The sequence below is a fragment of the Lynx canadensis genome, chromosome D1 (genome assembly GCF_007474595.2).
Source record: "Lynx canadensis isolate LIC74 chromosome D1, mLynCan4.pri.v2, whole genome shotgun sequence".
NCBI lineage: Eukaryota > Metazoa > Chordata > Mammalia > Carnivora > Felidae > Lynx > Lynx canadensis.
The window spans coordinates 87,496,436-87,518,456 of record NC_044312.2 but is presented as its reverse complement, the minus strand read 5'-3'; the positions used below and the strand labels follow the sequence as shown (position 1 = coordinate 87,518,456).

The following is a 22,021-nucleotide window of genomic DNA, read 5'->3' as shown; positions in this document are numbered from 1 at the left end:
TTGCAGATAGTCTTGCAAAGGGTTACTCTAGTCTATTTTTAATTATAAATAAAGGTTAACTGCCAAGGGAGAATTAAGACTTCATATAGATAGTATAGTCCATGCATCTTTATTATGTTTTAGGAAAAAAATGGAATGACTTAGGTCTGATGCCACTTTATTTTTAAGGAAACAACATTTCGAAAAATGTATTACAGGACACGTAGATTAGATAGTATTTCTCCAAACGGAGTTCATCGTCCATTGAATCATAATTACTTAATGGTGCTTTATTCAGGTATAGGTACCTACACCCCAATTTCAGACTTAGTATAACAGATTCTGTTAGGCTGAGAATCTTCATTTGAAACAGGTACCACAGGTGATTTTTATGTAAATGAAAGTTTGCAAACCACTTATGGGTTAAAGATACCTGAACCTTAAAAGTTGTGGTTTTTTTGTTTTTTAATTTTTTTTTTTTTAACATTTATTTATTTTTGAGACAGAGAGAGCATGAACAGGGAGGGTCAGAGAAAGAGGGAGACACAGAATCTGAAACAGGCTCCAGGCTCTGAACTGTCAGCATGGAGCCTGATGCAGGGCTCGAACCCACAGACTGTGAGATCATGACCTGAGCCGAAGTCGGACACTTAACCGACTGAGCCACCCAGGCGCCCCTTAAAAGTTGTTTTTGAATACACTCTTGATAAAATAAAATTTTTTTTTAACGTTTATTTATTTTTGAGACAGAGACAGAACATGAACGGGGGAGGGGCAGAGAAAGAGGGAGACACAGAATCCGAAGCAGGCTCCAGGCTCTGAGCCATCAGCCCAGAGCCTGACGCGGGGCTCGAACTCACAAACCTCGAGACCGTGACCTGAGCTGAAGTCGGACGCTTAACCAGCTGAGCCACCCAGGCGCCCCAGTACACTCTTGATAAAATAAGTGGAGAAAAATATTGCAGATTATTTGAGGATGGTTAGGCGTTTGATACTATTTTACAAAAATTTTCCTCCCTCTACTGTATTTAGCCATTACCCTTATTAGTGGAAAATACTCATTACAGAACTGTATTTGAGACTCATCCTCTAGTTCTGTTGGTCATGGTCAAGAGATATTTACATAGGTTTAAATCTTTTTAATTTTACCACCTTCTCCCCGTACTTATGATAATTATCAGGTGGATTAAATTTTCATTGGTCTCCATTTTAATTGAATGTTGGTATGACCTCTAGCATAACACCCTTCCTATTTACCATGAAAATAGCTATTTGAAGGAGACCTATCCCCCCTTCCCTTTTTTTCCCCTGTGAAAGTTATATTTCTACTTCTGGTGGGAATGGAAGGAAGAAATTAGATTACTTTATTCTTTCAACCGTTAATCGTGTTTGTCATTTCCCCCCCTTCCATCCCCAATTATCCAACCTCCTTAATTAGTTAAGCTGCCATATAGAAACTGGTTTGCAGTTTTAGTAAAGCTTAATTTAGTTTCTCAGAGACTACCAATGATTCGAAAATGGTATTAAAAGTGCTTTTCCCTTTTCCAACTACATACGTAGTCATGTACTTCATAACTGTAGTTACATAGTCATATTTCATCCAAAACAATATATTGCAATAGACTGAAAGCTGAAGCAGATAATGTCTTCTATTCAGCCAGACATTAAACAATCACAAAAACATAAAACCGCCATTATTTCCACTAATTATTTTTTTGTTTTGGAAAATATTTTTAAATAAAATTGTTTTATTTTAAAGTGAATTAACAAATTTTTTCCATTTTAATTTTTAATGATAATATTGATATAACCCACATGTAAAAATTTTTTCTTTGGATCTTCGATTTTTAAGAATGCAAACTAAGGCTTTACAAAAAGTTTGAGGACCATTGAAAGTGCATGGTGTCTTGTCAAGTTCTCTTTCTCTGGGTTAGCTTCACATGACAAACAAAAGGTTAAGCATGGAAAGTGAAAACACTCACCTAACAGGAGAACATTTTTGTAAATCTGGTATCTAATACGGGATTTGTAGCTATAATATACAAAAGACTCTTGCAATTCAACAATAAAAAGATAGCCCAGTTAAAAATGGGCAAAGAATCTGGGTAGGCTGATAAGGCAAATGGGCAATAAGAACATCAAAAAATGCTGAACTTGGTTCACCATCAGAGAAATGTATATCAAAACCACCATGAGTTACCACTTCATACCCAGTAGGATGGTTATAATCATCGAAAGACAACTGTTGGTGAGGTTGTGGAGAAATTGGAACGCTCATACACTGTTGGTGGGAATGTAAAATGGTTCAGTCACTTTGGAAAACAGTCTGACAGTTCTTCAAAATGTTAAAAATAGAATTCCCATATAACCTAACAATATTACCTGTAGGAGTGTGTGTGTGTGTGTGTGTGTGTGTGTGTGTGTGTGTGTATATGTGTATGTGTATGTGTGTGTATATACATGTATCTCTAAGAATAACAAAACACAAAATGAACTCTACTCAAAAACTGGAAACAACCCGGGGCACCTGGGTGGCTCAGTTGGTAAAGTGTCCGACCCTTGGTTTTGGTTCAGGTCATGATCTCATGGTTCATGGGATCGAACCCTGCTGTCAGTGCAGAACCTGCTTGGGATTCTCTCTCCTTCTCTCTGCCCTTCATTCATACGGGCTCTTTCAAAATAAACCTAAAAAAATCCTTCTATATTAATTTTTTTAAATGTTTATTTACTTTTGAGAGAGAGAAAACGAATGGGGGGAGGGGTAGAGAGAGAGGGAGACAGAATTCAAAGCAGGCTCCAAGCTCTGAGCAGTCAGCACAGAGCCTGAAACAGGGCTCGAATGCGCAAACCGCAAGATCATGACCTGAGCTGAATCAGATGCTTAACTGATTGAACCACCCAGGCCCCTCCGCAAAATAATTTTTTTAACTGGAAACAATCCAAATGGCCGTCACTGATAAACAGAATGTGGGATTATCCATACAATGAAATATTTGGCATTAGAGAGGAAAGTACTGATACGTGATAAAACACGAACTTTGAAAACACTCAAAATGCAAGTCAGAAACACGTTATGTAATCTCATTCACATGAAATACACGCACATTTATGGAGACTGAAAATAGTTTGGTGGTTGCTTAGGACTAGGGGATTGGGAAATTGTAATGACTAATGGGTATGGTTCTTGTTGGGTGATAAAATGTTTTAAAAAACTTATTGTGGGGGCGCCTGGGTGGCGCAGTCGGTTGAGCGTCCGACTTCAGCCAGGTCACGATCTCGCGGTCCGTGAGTTCGAGCCCCGCGTCGGGCTCTGGGCTGATGGCTCAGAGCCTGGAGCCTGTTTCCGATTCTGTGTCTCCCTCTCTCTCTGCCCCTCCCCCGTTCATGTTCTGTCTCTCTCTGTCCCAAAAATAAATAAACGTTGAAAAAAAAAAAAAACTTATTGTGAATTGTATATATTAAATGAGTGAATTATATATGATTATGTCTCCAAAAAGCCATTATTAAAGAAAATTTTAAGATTGAACACATAATGGATTTACCCTGCCTTCAGACTTTTAGCCAGTTGTAAATTGGTTACTGTTGTAACCAAAGAAAATAAGTTGTTAATTTTAGCAGTATGCTACTACTAGAAAAACAGTTCATAGAACAGATGCTAGAGACAGTTCCTGAGTAACATCTTGTCCCTATACAAAAAAATATATCATCTAGTTCATAATTTTTCTGGGTTTTGTACCCATTTGAAATAGTATGTGTTGGTATGTATCTCCGTATACTCCATACAATTGTGTGATTTTTCTGATTTTAAAAATTTTGCATATCAAAGGAGTTCTCAAAGTTCTGGTATCATTGGTAATGTGCATGCCTTGGGAACTAGTCCATCTTTTGTTCTGCTTATTGGGGTTCCATCCCACTGCCCATTAACATTCTTAAAGAATGGTAATAGGATTGTAGTTTATTCCAACGGCAAAAGCTGGATTTGTAATAGAGTTTCTTATAGTAATAAATTTTGGGGCCATGTAACTATGGGACACCTGTTCTTTTGCTACACTAAGCAAGCTGAGTTCTGAACTCATTCCATTACAAGTGAGCACTGGAAACTTGTCCTAAGTTTTCTTAAAGTGACCTATTCCTTTGGGCAAAAGATTTAGGAAATAGTAACACAATTCCATTCCTTGTGGAGGTCCAGTCTCCTTGTGGATAGTAGAAAACTGTTCAATTTTCCTTTGCCGTACGGAAATATACCCAGGCCAGAGAACAAAAATATTGTGCCATTGGCCACCTAACTGGTTCATGATGATGAATGACTTTTTATTGTAGGAATTAAATGTGGCCCAAAGTACTAGAAGTCCAATGCGCTATCTATTGCGCAAAACTACTAGACTATATTCTTGGCTATTTTCGGTAGCTTTCTTGTTAATTAATATAGTTGATTGAGAATTATCTATGTAAATTATTTTATGAACATTTAACTGCATCTGGCAAGAGGAAAATATTTAGGGGTGTAACAGTCTGAAAAGAGCTGAGCTATGGTTCTGTCAGATTCTAACTAGACTTTGGGTAGATTCATGTAGTTTATATTTCTTGTTATGAAATGGGGTTATTAACAAAGAATGATTAATGCTTTACATTGTAGATGCTCAAAAACTTTTTTACATCTGATCTTCAACATCATTTGCATCGGTTCTTAGTCCATTGTAACCCCATCCCCCAGGTGTCTGGATAGAATTGTAGGGATTCTATGAAGTTGTATGGAAAACTCTTTGTTTTTACTAATGTCTAACTGAAATTGAGCCTTTCCTTATGAATGTAGGCAAGATACCTTTACATTAGCAGTGTTAGCAACAGCTGTAATTGGACATAAATATTCCAAATATTGTTGCCCTTATCATTAGACTGACTGCTAGATCTTATTTAATGTGTTGTGTCTGTTATTGTGTAAAACTTTGTTTAAAAATATTTCAGTAATTATATTTCAATGTAATTGGTTTCCTTTGAGGTATCTGTTTATTTTGTGTATTTAAGAACATTATTCTTAAGAGGGGCGCCTGGCTGCCTCAGTCTGTAGAGGAAACAACTTCTGATGTTGTGCATTCAAGCCCCATGTTGGGTGTAGTACCTACTTTGGGGGGGAAAAAAAGAACACTTATGAGAAAGAGCCCACAGGCTTCACTAGACTGTAAGAAAGTTCTGGGGTACTACAAAGGGTTATGAAACCCTCAGAGAGCTGTGGTTTCAACTGAGACTGCACATTAGAACCATCTGGGGAATTATTTTAAAGTAGTGATTAAAAAACATTTTTTTAAGTAAAATAAAAGTAGTGATGGTCCAGGCCAGTTCCTAGGGATTCTGATTTAATTGATCTAGATAGTGGGGCTTGAGCATCTTTTTAAAATCCTCTTTCACCCAGGTGGTTCTAATGTGCTGCCAGGGTTGAGAATCACTAAGGGAATGGCTTGTTTTATTCAGCAGGGAGACATTTATGCTTTTGCTGCAATTTTGGTGGTTGAGTATTAGACACTGTTTCCTGAGTTTTCTCTTCTGTTTTACAGATTGTGATATACATTATCTAATTTGGTTGGTTAATTTTCAGATCATGATTTGCCTTCCATCAGATTGCTTTGAAACCCTAATTGTTAGTGTTGATTTAACTAAAACCGGTATTGGTTAGTTGTTTTTTACTTGCTGATTTAAAGTACTTGTATCAGATTTACTTCTTATTTTATCATTAACACTTTATTATAGTTGGTATCTTACAAACTAAGATCCTAGTTTTATTTTATTTTTACGTTTATTTATTTTGAGAGAGAGAGTGAGTCCATGTGAGTGGGGGAGGGGTAGAGAGAGAGAGAATCCCAAGCAGGCTCCCTCTGTCAGCACATAGCCTGAAGCAAGCTGAAATCAAGAGTTAGGCGCTTAACTGAGTCACCCAGGTGCCCCACTCCTAGTTTTAAGATAGTTTTTTAATTTTTTTTTCAAGAAGTAAATAAATCCTTTGAAAGTAAAAGTCTTTATTTGTTGTATCTCAAGTGTCCTGTCAACAATGTGTGGCACATATTAAGCACTGAGCAAATACTTTTAAGGTGAATAGTAAAAATTTAAACAGTAGAAGAGTATATAGATTGTAAAGTAAGTGTGTGTGTGTCTGTCTCTCCCCAGCTCACCTCCAATTTTTTTTGATGCAGTATTATGGTAATAGTTCCATGTTACTATCTATAGACTTGTCTTGCTCTGTTCTTTTTAGTGACTGCAAATTCCTATATTTAGCCAGTTGTTGTATACATGATTATTTAAATTACTTCTAGTTTTATGTAACAGCAAAGAGCCAAGTACTTGACTATTTAGTACACATCTTTGGGCATGTGTGCAGTAGAAGTTGCCAGGAGTGGAATTCAGGGTCAGACATTCATGTTAAATTTTGATCAGATTACTTGCCCCTGCCAACAATGTGAGAATGTGTTTTTATATACCCTTGCCAGTGCAATGTTGATTGTAAAACACTTTGGTCTCTGTCTTACGGTTTACATTGGTATTTCTTTTGAGTGTTTAAAGGTCATTGTTAACTTCTCTTTCTGGGAACTGTTTCAGTATGTTGCCCATTTTCTTTCTGAGCTGCTGGTCTTTTATTGACTGTACGTTAATAAATTTAGTACTATGCCAAATAAGTTGGGATGTTTTTTAGGTTAGTCTTTTGACTTTGTAATACTTTTTCATGCACAAATTTACACTGAATTAAGTTTACTCTTCAAAGGCTTCTAAAAAGCTTTTTCTTTTTTTTTTAACATTCATTTTTGAGAGAGAGAGAGAGAGAGAGCCCGCAAGCGAGCATGAGCAGGGGAGGGGCAGAAGGAGAGGGAGAGGGAGACACAGAATCCGCAGCAGGCTCTAGGCTCTGAGCTGTCAGCACATAGCCCCATGTGGGGCTCAACCTCAAGAGATTCAAGAACCCGAGATCATGATCTGAGCCGAAGTCGGACGCTCAACTGACTGAGCCACCCAGGCGCCCCGGAAAAGTTTTTTCTATGCACAGATACATTTCAGTTATTTTTTCCTCTAGTTCTTTTTTTGTTGTGTTTAAATCTTTGATCTATCTGAAATTTACTTTGGTAGAAAGGATAAAATAGTAATTCAACTTTATTTTGATAAAGTTGACTGCAGTTATTCTAACACTGTACATTAAATAATCTACCATTCTGATTTAAAGTATCACCTTTGTTCATTTTCCATATATCATTCTCTTTCTTAATCATCTTGAACCAGTGATTGGTTTGTCACCATTACCAAACTTGCCTTGTCATTTTGTGTTATAACATATGGTTGGAGCCAGTAGTCCTCTTCATTAAATTTTTCCAGTTTTAGCTTCTTAAGCTGGCCTGCTTACGAAGCTCTTGTATATTAGTAAAACATCATAATTTTGATATAAATTTACATTAATCTTTTAAAACATGTTTTTCTTTCTAAATAATTTATTCCAAAGAAGAGAGTATTATTTCTCCTTGGTAATTTTGTTTTCTAAACTCATAATTTAAAGTGTTTTTTCCCAACTGGAGTTTTGACAGTAATTTTCTATGAGATATTAATTGCCACTGAAGAAAGGAAAAAAGAAAGCTCTTAGCGGCAGTGTTTCCCTGTGTGTCTCGAACATTATTGTGTATTGCCATATTACAGATTTCAAGAAGTCCTGCAAAAAGACAAAACTTTTATAGGTTAACATGTATCTGACTTATTTGAATATCAGTTTCTTTTTGTGGTACATAGTAGTATTCTGAACAACAATTTGAGAAGTAGTTGTATTTTTGCTTCAGGTGCTAGCTACTATTTTAGGCATTAATTTTTTTAAGATTATATTTCTATAATAAAAATAAAACTACCACCCATCACCCACACATGACCACTAGACATTTTAGTACAGTCTTATAAATCTCTTATTGCAAGTTTCTTTTATAGTTTTAGTGATGCTGTATAAGTCATTTGTGAGTCCTGTTTTTAAAATCTTTACATCAAAATAAAATTTCCAGGGGCACCTGGGTGACTCAGTTGGTTGAATGCCTGCTCCTTGATTTTGACTCACATCGTGATCCCAGGGGCATGGATTGAGCCTTGTATCAGGCTCCATGCTGAACGTGGAGCCTGCTTAAGATTCTCTTTCTCCCTCTCTCCTTCTCCCTCCCCCGCTCCGCCCTTCCGTCTCTCTGTCTCTGTCTCTCTCTCAAATAAAAAAATAAAATTTCCATGTCATTTCATGCTTTTCCTTTTTGTGGCTCAGGATGAATGCTCTATAGCAGTGTTTCTCAAAGTTGGTCCACAGACCCCAGGGATTCCTAAGACTTTCAGTGGTTCATTCTGTGAGTTTGTACTGTTTCATAATAAATCTAAGACATTTTTGCCCTATCACTCTTAATCTCTCATGAGAGTACAGTGGAATTTTTACATGTGCTATCACAACAGATAGAATGCAGAAGCAGATATAAAAATCCAGCTACATTTAAAACAATTGGACATTAAGCAGATTTGCAAATACATAATACAAGGGTATTGACTGAATTTTTAAATTTATTTTTCTTAAAAGTATTTGTTAACATGCAAATAATTTTATTATTTGTACGTGAATAAATATTTAACATTTTTCCATTTTAATTTCTAATATAGTAAATACTGAAGTAATCACATAAACGAAATGCTCTTTGGCATACCAAGTAATTTTTAAGAGTATAAAAGGGGTCCGTCTTAAGACCACAGAGTTTGAGAATGGCTGCTGTGTAATATTTGATGTGAAAAATGGGTTTAAATTTTAAAATGTTTTTTAGACCACAGAGTTTGAGAACGGCTGCTCTGTAATATTTAATGTGAAAAATGGGTTTAAATTTTAAAATGTTTTTTAAAAGTATGTGATCATTAGATTTTGTTTTTATGCCGGTGACTTATGATAGCATAATATAGATTATAGAAAATGCAGGCCTCTTTTGTAAGAGGACATTTTTATGCTTTTATATTAGAGACTGATAATCTTGTGCTTGGATTAATTTAGGCATGAAATTTTTAAAACAGTAACATCAGTTTGTTATTTTTCTTTCCCCCAGGCAGCTGAGTATGTCCCAGAGAAGGTGAAGAAAGCTGAAAAGAAATTAGAAGAGAATCCATATGACCTTGACGCTTGGAGCATTCTCATTCGAGAGGCACAGGTTTAGTGATATAGGATTACATTTCCTTCTCTATGGGTCCAATCACACTACTTGGTTCTGCAGTAAATAATATTTTCATAATCCTAACATTGTAAATGCTGTTTATTGGTTTTCAATTTTAGAATCAACCTATAGACAAAGCACGGAAGACTTATGAACGCCTTGTTGCCCAGTTCCCCAGTTCTGGCAGATTCTGGAAACTATACATTGAAGCAGAGGTTAATATTTTATTTTATTTTTTCTTATATAGCATCTGATGGGAATTGCAGCATACACTAGTGTGATAGAAAACAAGTTAGGAACATAGATAGCACAACTAGGACAAGGAGGATTTAAATGTCTCTTGCCTTTATTTTGTAAAATAGGTATGAAGGAGTAATTAAAGTGAATTTTTGAAATTTGGGTCTTTACAAGTTGATGATTGTTGCATTTTGGAGTTGCAACAACATTAAAACAGTTTCAATGGTATTGGAGTGCTTTAGCCTTTTATTTACTTGTCATGTGTCAATTTATTGCCTCCTGTGTCATTTATTTAGAACTCATTTTTCTTTTTATTCCTACTTACAAACTAATATGAATGGTACTATGAGAAAATATGGAAATGTTAACTTAGTTTTATAGGGTATATTGAGTGGTGAAACATGTAGGTGAAAAATTGTTTCAGGTTTTAATTTTGTGAAAATGCATGGTTTGTCAATAAATGTAAGCACTTCAGTAATTTAAAGTTTTTTAAGGGGATAAAGTTTCCATTATTTGGGAATAAGCTAATGTGATTCAAATTTGTGTAATCATAATTCACCCAGTGATACTTTGATTTTTTTTTTCCTTGCTTTCTAACTGTCTTGAAATTTTAAGTCAGGCATGTTTATTTTAAAGAGTAAGGGCCTCATTCTTGATTATGATTAGAAGGGAAATGTTCATTTTTGACAACTGAGGTTAGCAGTCAAGATGATAATAAAGCATTAATGTATCGATAACAATAGCACCAAGTAATCATCTTTCAGATTATAAATTAATGGGATGGAAGGGGTGAGATGGGAATAATTGATATCCACATTACGCTGAAAATTCTATCCATTTCTTTTTATAATTTATAATACTAAGAAGTATTCTTATTTTGAATGTTATAAATTCTCAACATAATCAAATACACTGCAGCCTCATCTTAACGTTCTCCCTGATAACTGAAATTTGATGATCTATGGGTCTGTTTTGGACCTGTTTAAAGGGCTTTAGTCATCAGCAGTACTAAACAGAATTTAACACAACACAGTGTCACCTGTGATGTGTTCCTCATAATGGATCCAACCAATAGCCAGTTTAAATTGAGGCTACAGTGTACTTACTGTATTTGTGCTATGGTTTATAGTGTATTACTTTGGGGTGAGGGGAGATTACTGGACAATAACAGGAACATTGTGTGTGTGTATTAAATTTTTTGTGTGTGGTTGTGTATGTGGTATGTGTGTTTGTATGTGTGAGAGAGATTGTACCTTACATGGAGTTTGGTTGTGGTTTTGGCCCAAGACTTTAAGGTTTCATCAGTTACCCTTTGGGACCATTTCTTTCCTTAATATATTTAATCATCAGAGTAGACTGACATGGAATTCACCAGGTGAGTGAATAGGCCTGTCTGAAGTGTGCTGAACCCAGTGCTGCTTTGTAATACTCATTAAATCAAGGAACCTTGGATCACCTGTACTTGATCTACATTCCGGTTTGATTTTACAAACACATTAACTTATATGCAAACTCATCAGACATGAACATAATTGATGCATAGTAGTTTTTATATAATGAAGTAGTACTTTAGTTTTAGAAAGTTCTCAAATATTCAGGTATTTGTGCATTTTATTATAAGTTAAACTGAAACTGGCAGATACTCCATTCTGTAGGAACTGAATGAGTCTGTTTCTCCCATTTCCTAACTAAAGATATGAAATGCATTATAAAAAAGAATTCTAAGACGGACCAGATGTTCTTTCAAGGCTGAAATTGTCTAAATAATAGGCTCATTTCATTTAATATTTCAGAGCTGCTAGCAGTTGCCCGATTTATTTAATTGGTAAGATTTGCAGTTATTTCACACACATACACACACATAAATATGAATGTATGTATAAAACATCTTTTGAGAAAAATGGTAAAGAATATATATATATATATATATATATATATGTGTGTTTTGTAAAATTTACATTTTTGGTTTAGGAATTAAAATGTTAAAATTGCTGATTTAGAAATGCATACCCGGAGCTGTGTTTTTCTCTTTTCCTGATTTGCTCTTTATTTTTTTATTTTCACATTTTGTACTTTGTTTAGCCTGTAAGAGGCTAAAGTTTTCTTTGGTCATTTCACCCAGTGTGGCCTTTAATATTTCTGGAGGAGACACATAACCTCTTTATAATACATTAAAATCTGAAGTAATAATTAGAATGTCTTTAAAGGTAATACTAACAGTGTTTACATAACATTTTGTATGCACTCTCAAGAAAATAAAGTTTTTTTAATACATTTGTTGTAACTCAGTACTTCATGGCGGGAAAATTATGTTTTGTTTATTTATGGTCAGTTAAACCAATGTGTGTGAGTCCAAATACATTTAGTACTTTTCTAATGAAAATACATGCATCATTAATAACAACAGATAATGTGCTTCCCCAGAGAAAGTTGTAAGTCCTACTAAGAACAAGTAGCAAAAACGAGTTTTTCGGTTTTGGGGTTTTTTGTTTTTGTTTTTTTGCTTTTAAATTTGAAACATAAGTTGCAAATGAGAGCATAATATAAATAATTTTTAGGAAAGGAGTTAGTGACACTAATCTGATATTTTCAGTATTTGCAAGTATATCAGCTTTTCTCATATCAGTGGCATTTATAATACCTAGCTACTTGTGTAAAATTTGAGCTTTATTGAACTATCATCCTTAATTCATTACCCACTTTTAATTTTTTGCTAAAGCATAGAAACTGTTGGACATAAAATTCTCTTGTTCTAATGAAAGGGCACTTAGAACCAATATCTGTGTATTTGTTGTAATTATATAATTTCAGAATTAAGCCAGATAACTTGAGTGTTGTACATATTAATTCTATAGAAACACCAGAGGTTAAGTGGGATAACCAGTCAAAGCCTCAGTGCTCTGTAAATACCCACTTTTTAGGGTGGTTAAAAGGGTTACTAAATATCACAAAACTGAGAAAATTTATAGTTTTGCCATATTCTTTAAGTTGTTTTTCCCTTTGTGGTTTCTGTAGCTATTCATATAGCCAGGTAATCAATGTGACAGCACATAAGCTACAATATTTTACTGTTAGGAGTAATTTGTTTTGAATTAGGCCACATTCATAAGAAATTTTTCTACAAAAGGATGATGGTTTTTATTGGTAGCTGAAGGAGAAATGAAGAAGGTAATGCTGCTGGTAATAGCAACAATGTATCTTGCTATCTGTGAAAGCTGTAATTCTTTAATAAAAGTATATAGAGAATTGATGGCTTTTTATTTTAAAAGATTTTAAAAACATGAATCCTTATTAAAATGGGTTGTAAAGTATACATTTCAGTTTTTCAAAATAACCTTTCTACTTGGGAAAAATGACTCTTAAAAAATACCTTTCTTCTTGGAAAATGGAAGTGAACTCAGGATGGAACATGAATGACCTAAATTGAAATAAACTTCTCCACTGTCGATACTGTTTTAATATCTCTAAGTAGCAGTTCAAACTACTGTTGTTATAATGTTTTGTATATTTTGAGCAATGTGATTTTTTAAATGCAGATAAAATTATTGCATTATCATATAAATTATTTCTTTTCTATACTTCAACTTGCAGTCTCTTTTTAAAAACATCTGTACTCTTTTCTTATAGATCTGCTCTTTTCCTGTTTGTAATAAATGTTGGTCCATGTCTGTGTGATTATTCAGATTGTACTCTAAAATGCAACATGCTCTTTAATCTATAGTTTCTTAAATGCATGTATAAATGTAGTGTAGGGGTATAAAAGAAAACAGGACTGATTTGCAAACACAGAACTGAGTAATCAGATATCTGAAAGTGCTTTGAATAATTACATACTATTTTTTAAACCAAAGGAAATATTTGTGTGTTTATTATTACAAGTAGTAAACTTCTATTTCAGGTTTTACTGAAATACCGTATTCTGTCCATATTCCCTTCCATTATTGTAGCATAGATGTTTAGGTTTTGTCAGTGATACTAACTTGATCTATACATTTTTTTTCCTTGAGGCCTTTTCTCTTCACCCAGGCATTGTATAATAAAACTGTTTTGCAAAAGGACATAGCTAATTTAGATAAAATTTCTTTTTAAAAAAATCTTATTTTCTATTCTTTGTCTTTAGATAATTTAGTATTTTATGTGAAATGTAGTGATTTATTTTCAAGCAAAACCTTGTACTAATCAGCCTAATTGCCTGTATATCTATATTTCTCCACTTTATAAAGGAAAATTATAATCTTTGCAGTCACTGATACACAAATTAAAAAAATAATGGTCCTCTTTTTTCCTTTGCGAAGACTCAGATTTTTAAGATAGCTTCTTCATATTCTACTTCATTGCGTGTAATAAGATTTATGGTATATTCTGAAAATGTGGAAAAGGCATCTCTGACCAGATTTTAATAAAAAAGTACACACGTTCTCAAATTTATTATGGAACAAAAAGGGCTATTTGATCATGTAGTTTTAAGTTTCCCTGTGGGTAATGCTCTAGCCTAAGTTTCTTGGGCATTTATGGAATAACAATACTTAATATTATAATACCTAATATTTAGTGGTTTGTTTGTTTTTTTAAATCATGGGGCATTGTAATCAGTAAGGTCTTAGGGGATTATTTTGGTATATGACCCACTTCCCCTATTCTGGGAGGTATTAGTTATGCTCCAATATGGCATCCATGAATAAACACAGACACATAAGCCCTTCATAATATTATGAAGTGAAACCTCCATACTGGAAATAATCTTAACAGAAAAGCCTTTTGAGGGTGCTCGGCATTTTTGGTTCTAACTTGAGCATAAAGGAACCAGGTGGCAATTAATTGACTTTCTCTTTTAAAAAACAAAGAAATCTTAAAGTCTAAGGCTCAGTTTTTTTCTAATGGGTTCATTGTTTTTTATTTTGTTTAGTGTGTTCTTTCTACTTGCAAACAACTGTTCCTTTTTGAATGAGTCTGATTCAAGGCACTTCCAAGAAATGAAGATGTCTAAAATATACTGATGATGTCTATTAAAAGCTGTATTTCGAGATGTGGACAAGAATGCATTTTTCTTCCTGTAAATAATTTTCTTTTGAACTAATTTTTATTACTAAACAGTTTTGCTCTCAGCAACTTTGGAGTGGAAAACAGTTGGTTAATATGGTGGTGTAGTGGTTAATATGATGGTGTGGTACATTGAAGTCTATAAATTTTTTCCCCCACATATTCAGAATCCACAGCAGTTCCAACAAAATTGTGAATATTTGCTTTGAATACAACTTGTTGAGAAACTAAACGGCTTTTCTAAGGCTCAGGGAAGCATAACATGGGGTAAGTTTTACCATTTTGTATGCTAGGATACCCCTCCCCCCCAAAGAAAAATTTTGTATTTGGTAATGTTAAGTGATAGTTCTAAAAACAAAAATCTAATGTCAAAGACAGGATGACATGTGGTTTTGGAATAATACTTCAAAATGTAAGGCCAGTATAACTGTCCCAAAAGCTATTTTTAAGCTTTCTAGTACATTTATTTATGTGATACTGCATTATGACATTTTTTTAAATACAAAATTTTAGCTCTAGCATATACAGATAACATTATTGTAAGTCTTTGTCTACATATTTCTATATGGGAAAGTCTTTTTTTTTTCTCTTCTGGTTGTGTGGAGATATAAATGACCTATAACACTGCATAAGTTTAAGGTGTGCAATATATCAATTTGATAAATGTATATACTGTGAAAAGATACCCACAATGTTTAGTTAACATCCATCACCTCACACAGTGATAAGAAAAAAGGTCTTTTATGGTGACATTTTCTTTTAACTTTTTCATGTTGAATTTTAATGTTTGTTTATTTTTGAGAGAGAGACACAGAGCATGAGTGGAGGAGGGCCAGAGAGAGAGGGAGACACAGAATCTGAAGCAGACTCCAGGCTCTGAGCTATCAGCACAGCCCGATGTGGGGCTGGAACTCACAAACCGTGAGATCATGACGTGAGTCAGTCGGATGCTCAACCGACTGAGCCACCCAGGCGCCCCTTTCATGTTGAATTTTAAGAAAACGGAGTGTTGAGCATTTTGCCACGATGGTTTCCTTGAAATTCAACAACTGAATATACAAGTATTGTATATTTATTTTTTAAGTATTATTTTGAGAGTATGAGTAGGGGAGGAGTCGAGACAGGGAAGGAGAATCCCAAGCAGGCCCTGCACTGTCAACGCAGAGCCCAACATAGAGCTTGAACTCAATGAACCATGAGATCATGACCTGAGCTAAAATCGAGTCAGATGCTTAAATGACTGAGCCACCCAGGCACCCCTCCTAGTGCTGTATATTTAAACCCAAAGAGGACCTTAAGTTTAAATTTTTTTTTTTGGTTTAGTTTGAGAGAGAGCACAAGTGGGTTGGGGGCAGAGAGAGAGGGAGACAGAGAATCCTAAGCAGGCTCTGCACTGGAAGTGCAGAGTCCAGAGTGGGGCTCAAACTCACAACCATGAGATCATGGCCTGAGCTGACACCAAGAGTTGGACACTTAACTGACTGAGCCACCTAGGCGCCCCAAGGATATTAAGTTTGAATCTGAAATTCAGAGTGGGAAGGTGAATTAATTTAGCCACTTCATATGTGAGTGACATAAAGCAACATATTATCCCTTAGAATCAAAGTTTAAATTTTTCTTTAATGTTTAGTTTTGAGAGAGAGGAAGACACAGAATCCGAAGCAGCCTCCAGGCTCTGAGCTGTCAGCACAGAGCCCAACACGGGGCTCAAAACCACACAGACCGCAAGATCATGACCTGAGGTGAAGTCAGGCGCCCCTCCCCCCCCCCCGCTTTTTTTAATTTTTTAATTTATTTTTTTAATTTTAATTTTTTTTTACCTTAGAATCAAAGTTTAGAAACTATAGTGCTATGGGATCACCTGGGAAGCTTTTAAAACCTGCAAGCTTGGTAATTAGCATACCATTAATGCCGACTCCATCTCCGCAGAATGGGCACATGGAAACTTACTGTTCAGTGTTTCTGGCAACTAGTTTTGGAGTTGAGGCTTTAAAAGACAATAAAGGAGTCTTGTTGCTGTGAGTGTATTTCATATCTCACAGAATACTACCTTTATTTGCCTGGATTATGAAGTTATTAGTCTCCTGGCTTTTTTGACTACACTGTGATAGATCACTCAATATATAATCAATCTAGAAGTAATCTTAGAAGCATGCATTGTGTGCTTAGTAGTATTCCTAACAGTGTGGTGACTGTTTCTTAGATCTGCAATCAGGATAGTGGTAGTGTTATTGAACATTGACAGTTTTTTAGTTGCTGACTTAATTCCTGGGTTTGAAACACAATTTTCTAGCCCTGGAAACTTAAAAAAAAAAAAACAAAAAACAATGTAATTACTTAAGTAGCAAATAAGAGTGTCATGTATTCAGGAAGGACCACTTAAACCGGAAAATATGGCTTAAAATTACTGCAGCTTTTTTTGATAACTAACCCTTAACTCCTTTTATTTTAAATGTTTATTTTTGAGACGGAGAGAAGAGTGTGAGCTGGGGAGGGGCAGAGAGAGAGGGAGACCGAGGACCCCAAATGGGCTCTGCGCTGACAGCAGAGAGCCCAGTGCAGGGCTTCAGCTCAAGATCTGTGAGATTGTGACCTGAGCCAAACTCATGCTTGCCTGATTGAGCCACCCAGGTGCCCCACCCTTAACTCTTGAGAGAGTCTTTAAACATGAATACCACATCTTCTTTTCAGATTATTAGCTAACCATCCATTCATTTAGTTAGCACTTGAATATATGTAAGTACTAATTCTTTTGGGAGATGGGAGATGATGGAGTGTTTTAACAAAGAACCAGTCATTATTCCTAGCTATTTCTGTAGTCCGGTTTCTGAATTTTTCACCCCACAGAGGAGTGCAGTGTTTCTCAACCATTTTTAACTCTTGTTTCCTTATTTAAAAAAAAAGTCTCCCTTAGTGTGTTTTGATAGCTTTTAAATCAAATACGGCTTTTAACAAATGGTGATTTTAGTATTTCTGGTTGATACCTGTCCTTAGGAGAGTTGACTTATTTCCATCTGATAGTTGAGAATTTTGGCAGCAGTGATATTCGTAGAAGAACTGGAGTAGTATATCTAAATTTCATAAAACTTAAATGTCGAAAATAACATTACCTTGATGAAATACCTTGTGAAAATGTACACTGTCATAGGAGGGAGCTTACAAGTATTTGGGGAGATTGTCAACAAAAAACTTTGTTTCCTGCACTGTACATTTATGGTGGGGGGGGGGGGTGGGAATTGTAGAGGAAGAGAATCCTAAACAGGTTCCATACTTACAGGACAAAGCCTGATGCGGGGCTTGAACCCACGAACCATGAGATAATGGGGTCCAGATGCTTAACCAACTGAGCCACCTAAGCACCCCAATTTTATCTTTTAAAGCTTTGTTTATTTCTGTACCCAACGTGGGGCTTGAACTAATGACTCCAAGATCAAGAGTCGCATGCTCTCCTGACTGAGCCAGCCATCTGCCCCTGTACATTTAATCCCCTCATCTACCATTATTATTACTATTATTAATCCTTTAACTTGTTTAATAAGTGAATTTTTGAGGTTTTGTGCTTCTCTTAATTAGGATATGTTAGTAGATGAGAAATGCTTAAAACATCACTGTTTGGATTATTTAGAGTTGAAGATTCAGATTGTATGCCAACCACTGGGGACCACATGGTTTATAATCTGCTTTGTTATGGGTTGAATAGCAAGTTAGAGCTTTTATGGGTAATAAACTGATATTTTTGCATTTTTAAAAAATGTTTTAAACTTAGAGTTGCAAGAACAATGCAAAGAATTTATATATGCTTTACCCTGATTGGCCAGCTTTTAAGATTTCACATACACTTTATCAATTCTATATTTTCCTGAACCATAGGAGATTGGATTGCATACATCACAACCTTTATACTTTGGTGTATTTTTTTTTCCATTTAATTTTTTTATTATTTTAATTTAAATTTTAGTTTAACATACAGTTTCAGTGTATTTTCAGTGTATTATAGCAGTTTTCTTCTAAATTAGTGGTATCTCATCCAAAGTTGTACATAGTTGCCATTCCTCTTTAGCCTCCTTTGATGTTGAACAGTTCCTCAGCTTTAAGTTTGATATTTCCTCATTCAGGAAATATACATATTAGCTGAAAAGCTGCAAATGATGTGTGTGTTCTCACTCTCTCATCCAGAGGCACATGATGTTTATTTACCCCTTATTGGTGATGTCATTGGTGCCCATTTCTCCACTGTGTAGTCACTATTACTGCTTTCATAATTAATAAAACAATGAGATACTTTGCAACTGTAAAAATCCTATTTCTCATTAAACAGTTACCCCATTTTGAAATTGTTAACAATTCTTGCAGGAATCATTGATTTTTTTTGACATTACCTAGTTTTTTTGGTATGTTTATCGTTGAGTGTTGTAAATATGTACTCTATATTGATGACTCAAACTTAAGCCTTTTTGTATTTGAAGACTACTGGAAAGTAGTAGCTTTTCTTTCCTTCCACATTTTAAACAGGTTAGTAGTAAGGGTTGTTAGAAAGGTGATGATTTATACGATTTCAGTGGTTTATGATAGGAGCAAGTTTTCCAGATCGTATACTCTATTAGTAATGCCTTTAAATTCTATCATAAATCACATAGGGGAAAGATAACATTTCCTTGACTCATTAGGTTTATAGAAACTTAACTAGTTCTATATTTTTATAAGAACTGCTGGAGGCCATAGGAAATGAGTATCTTTTATTGATTTATTAGCTGGCCAAATGGCAAATTATTTCAAATAATTTTATATTTAAAAAAAATCATTAGGTCTTTGGCTTTAAAACAGGTTGGAAAGTAAGGGGGAAAATCATCTAGATAAATACTGTATTTGCAAATGCTGTATCTTTAAAGTACTTAAATAATTTCGTTGCTGCCTGAGGCACAAATTAGAAAGTTACCACTTTAAAGGAAATAATTTCTCTACTAGCAATTAAAGATTGCTTACACCATGGTAGTGGTATTTTCCTAAAAGCAGGCTGTTTGATTAAATTTGAATTTCCTGAGTTAACAGAAAGTGAGATTTATAATTAAAGAACAGACATTCCAAGTCCAAAGAATTTATTTATATAAGTGTCTGTGATATCCTTTTAATAGCGGAAAGGGGGTTATTTGCCATGTGTCTCAACAGCAGAATTCTTTTACTGCAGCAGTAGCATCAGTTTTTGATTAGTGCAGAAAAGATATATTTGAAGAATTGGTAGTTTCTTGAAAGAAATGCAGGAAATCTGCAGATTATAAAGGGTAGTATGGAGGAATAAGAATGGCCCAGAATTTGAAATCTGGTGACCTAGGATTTTATACTTTAAGCTCTTCTATTGAATTCCTGTCATCTTAGGCAAGCCATTTTTGTTTTTTAGTTTCTTTAAGTAGATTCCATTCCCAAGGGGGGGCTTGAACTCATACCCTGACATCAAGAGTCAACTGACCCAGCCAGGCACCTCCCTGCTTTTCAAATGTTTATTATGAAAATTTTGAAACTGAAAAGTTGAAAGAATAGCATGAATATTATAGTAAATACCTATATACCTTCTTCCTTGACTGAATGTTATGTTTTGCCATACATGCTTTTATCTTTCTCTTGTTTATATATTGTCCTACATAACCACAATAACCATTATACTGAAAAGGAACCTTGGTGTTCTAATATAATTTAATATGCAGCTCATGTTTACATTTTTCAACTGTCCCAGATTCATTGTTACTAAAATTCTCCATTTCTGTGATGGATGAGATCATTTGAATTTTATGCCCTTATGGTCCTTTTTCTGCTGTGCTTTGTGTTTTAAGTAAAATTTTAGATTTTATATTATTTCTCACTCTTATCCCTTCCTCACGTGAATAGGAAAAACTAATGTGAATCCAAGTGTTGTTTCCAGTAATCTGTATATAAATGGAAAAGTCCCATTAACCATTCCGGACAAGAATTGTCTTTAGAACTGTTGTAATTTAAAAAAAATATATTTTTATGTTTATTATGTTTTATGTTTATTACTATGTTTATTATTATTTTATGTTTGTTTATTTTATGTTTTTATATTATTTATGTTTATTATGTTTATTTATTTTTAGAGAGAGAGAGTGGGCGTGAGTAGAGGAGGGGCAGAGAGAGAGGGAGACACAGAATCTGAAGCAGGCTCCAGGCTCGGAGCTGTCAGCACAGAGTCCAACATGGGGCTCCCAACTCAGGAACTGTGAGATCATGACCTAAGCCAAAGTCAGATGCTCAACTGACTGAGCCACCCAGGGGCCCCCAGAACTGTTTAATGTTAAGGAGTAGGTGGGAATTTTTTTATTTACCACGAAGAGGCAACTTTTAAAAAAAATTTTTTTTAAATATTTATTTTTGAGAGAGACAGAGCACAAGCGGGGCTGGGGCAGAGTGGGAGACACAGAATCTAAAGCAGGCTGCAGGCTTTAAGCTGTCAGCACAGAGCCCAATGCAGGGCTCGAACCCACAAGCCGTGAGATCATGACCTGAGCTGAAGTCGTGCGCTTAACCGACTGAGCCACCCAGGTGTCCCAAGAGGCAACTTATTTTAAGTTTAAATACATTTGCAGTAACTTAAAGATTATAGTCTGAAATATGCATGGAATTGAATTGAGTTCTTAAAAGTAAGCAAATGTTTTTTCAATTATGTTACGTTTTCATTGTAGATCTACAAAAACTAAATTTTATGGAAAACAATATTCGGTATGGACACTATGTAAAGGAAAAAAGTAAATGAGGAAGATATTTTATAGGTAAAAGATTTTTCTTAAAATTTTTAGAAGGAAAAAGTTCAGGTTACATTTTAAAAATCCGTTGTTGATTTTCAGTTGTATCTTGTTGATAGTGAATTTTTCCTTCGATATTCTGATTATTGGCCCCAACGAGAATAGCTCAGATTTATGGGTTCTTTAACATATTCTGGTACTGTGTTCAGTACTTTATATGGGATATCTGATTAATCACAGTTTACCTTTTGAGGTAGGTATGTATTATCCTTCCTTTTTTTTCAGATGGTCAGCTTTACTGAGATTTAGGATCAACAAAATTAATGTTTAAGTAAGTGGGAAAGGGGCTTCCAGTCAAGTATTCTAATTCCTGGTTCTGGGCTCCTAGTCCCTTGAAAAAAATAGATAATGTATAGCCACTCACAACCACATACAGTTGTTAGAAATGTTTTTGAAGAAGCACGGTACAATAGCTTCCATGAAGCCTAAATCCAGCTTCATCTTACAATTTGTAAAATCTTACTTTGTTGTTTGTTACTCTTCACAGTTCAAAAAAAAAAATTAGCAATACATATTTGGGTCTAATTTCAAGTAGCAGAAAGGACTTCTGAACACAGCAAATCTTAGTAATTCTGGACTTTTTAATTTATAAGAACTCATTTAAAACTTTATATTCAACATTAATATGAGAACAATACGTTTTACCTTCTAGTTCTTATTGAGCAATTGTGAGTTTTATTAGGATGGAATATTCTTTAAATCCTTTTTTAAATTTTAGAGCATGTGCATGCACGTGAGTTGGGGAGAAGGGCAAAGGGAGGAAAAGAA

The 22,021-nt window shown here is 34.8% G+C and overlaps 2 protein-coding genes across 2 annotated transcripts in view; both read left to right on the top strand.

Annotated features, from left to right (window-relative positions):
- Nucleotides 1–22,021, top strand: part of CSTF3 (cleavage stimulation factor subunit 3) — a 72,569-nt gene that overhangs the window by 6,013 nt on the left and 44,535 nt on the right. The window contains exons 2-3 of the mRNA XM_032594849.1: nt 9,060–9,161; nt 9,284–9,379. The gene's annotated coding sequence lies outside the window, so the exon portion shown is untranslated. The remainder of the gene's footprint in view (nt 1–9,059; nt 9,162–9,283; nt 9,380–22,021) is intronic.
- On the top strand, nt 2,171–9,629 carry LOC116738362 (cleavage stimulation factor subunit 3-like). The gene is made up of 2 exons (XM_032595085.1): nt 2,171–2,227; nt 9,060–9,629. Exons 1-2 carry the CDS (start codon nt 2,171–2,173, stop codon nt 9,165–9,167), a joined length of 165 nt encoding a protein of 54 aa, XP_032450976.1. The 3' UTR covers nt 9,168–9,629.

What these genes read in the sequence shown, in the direction of transcription:
- LOC116738362 (XM_032595085.1), top strand. Translation starts at nt 2,171, where the DNA reads ATGAGTTACCACTTCATACCCAGTAGGATGGTTATAATCATCGAAAGA. An exon ending in TCATCGAAAGACAACTGTTG is followed by an intron (nt 2,228 to 9,059) that starts GTGAGGTTGTGG and finishes TCTTTCCCCCAG; the next exon opens with GCAGCTGAGTATGTCCCAGA.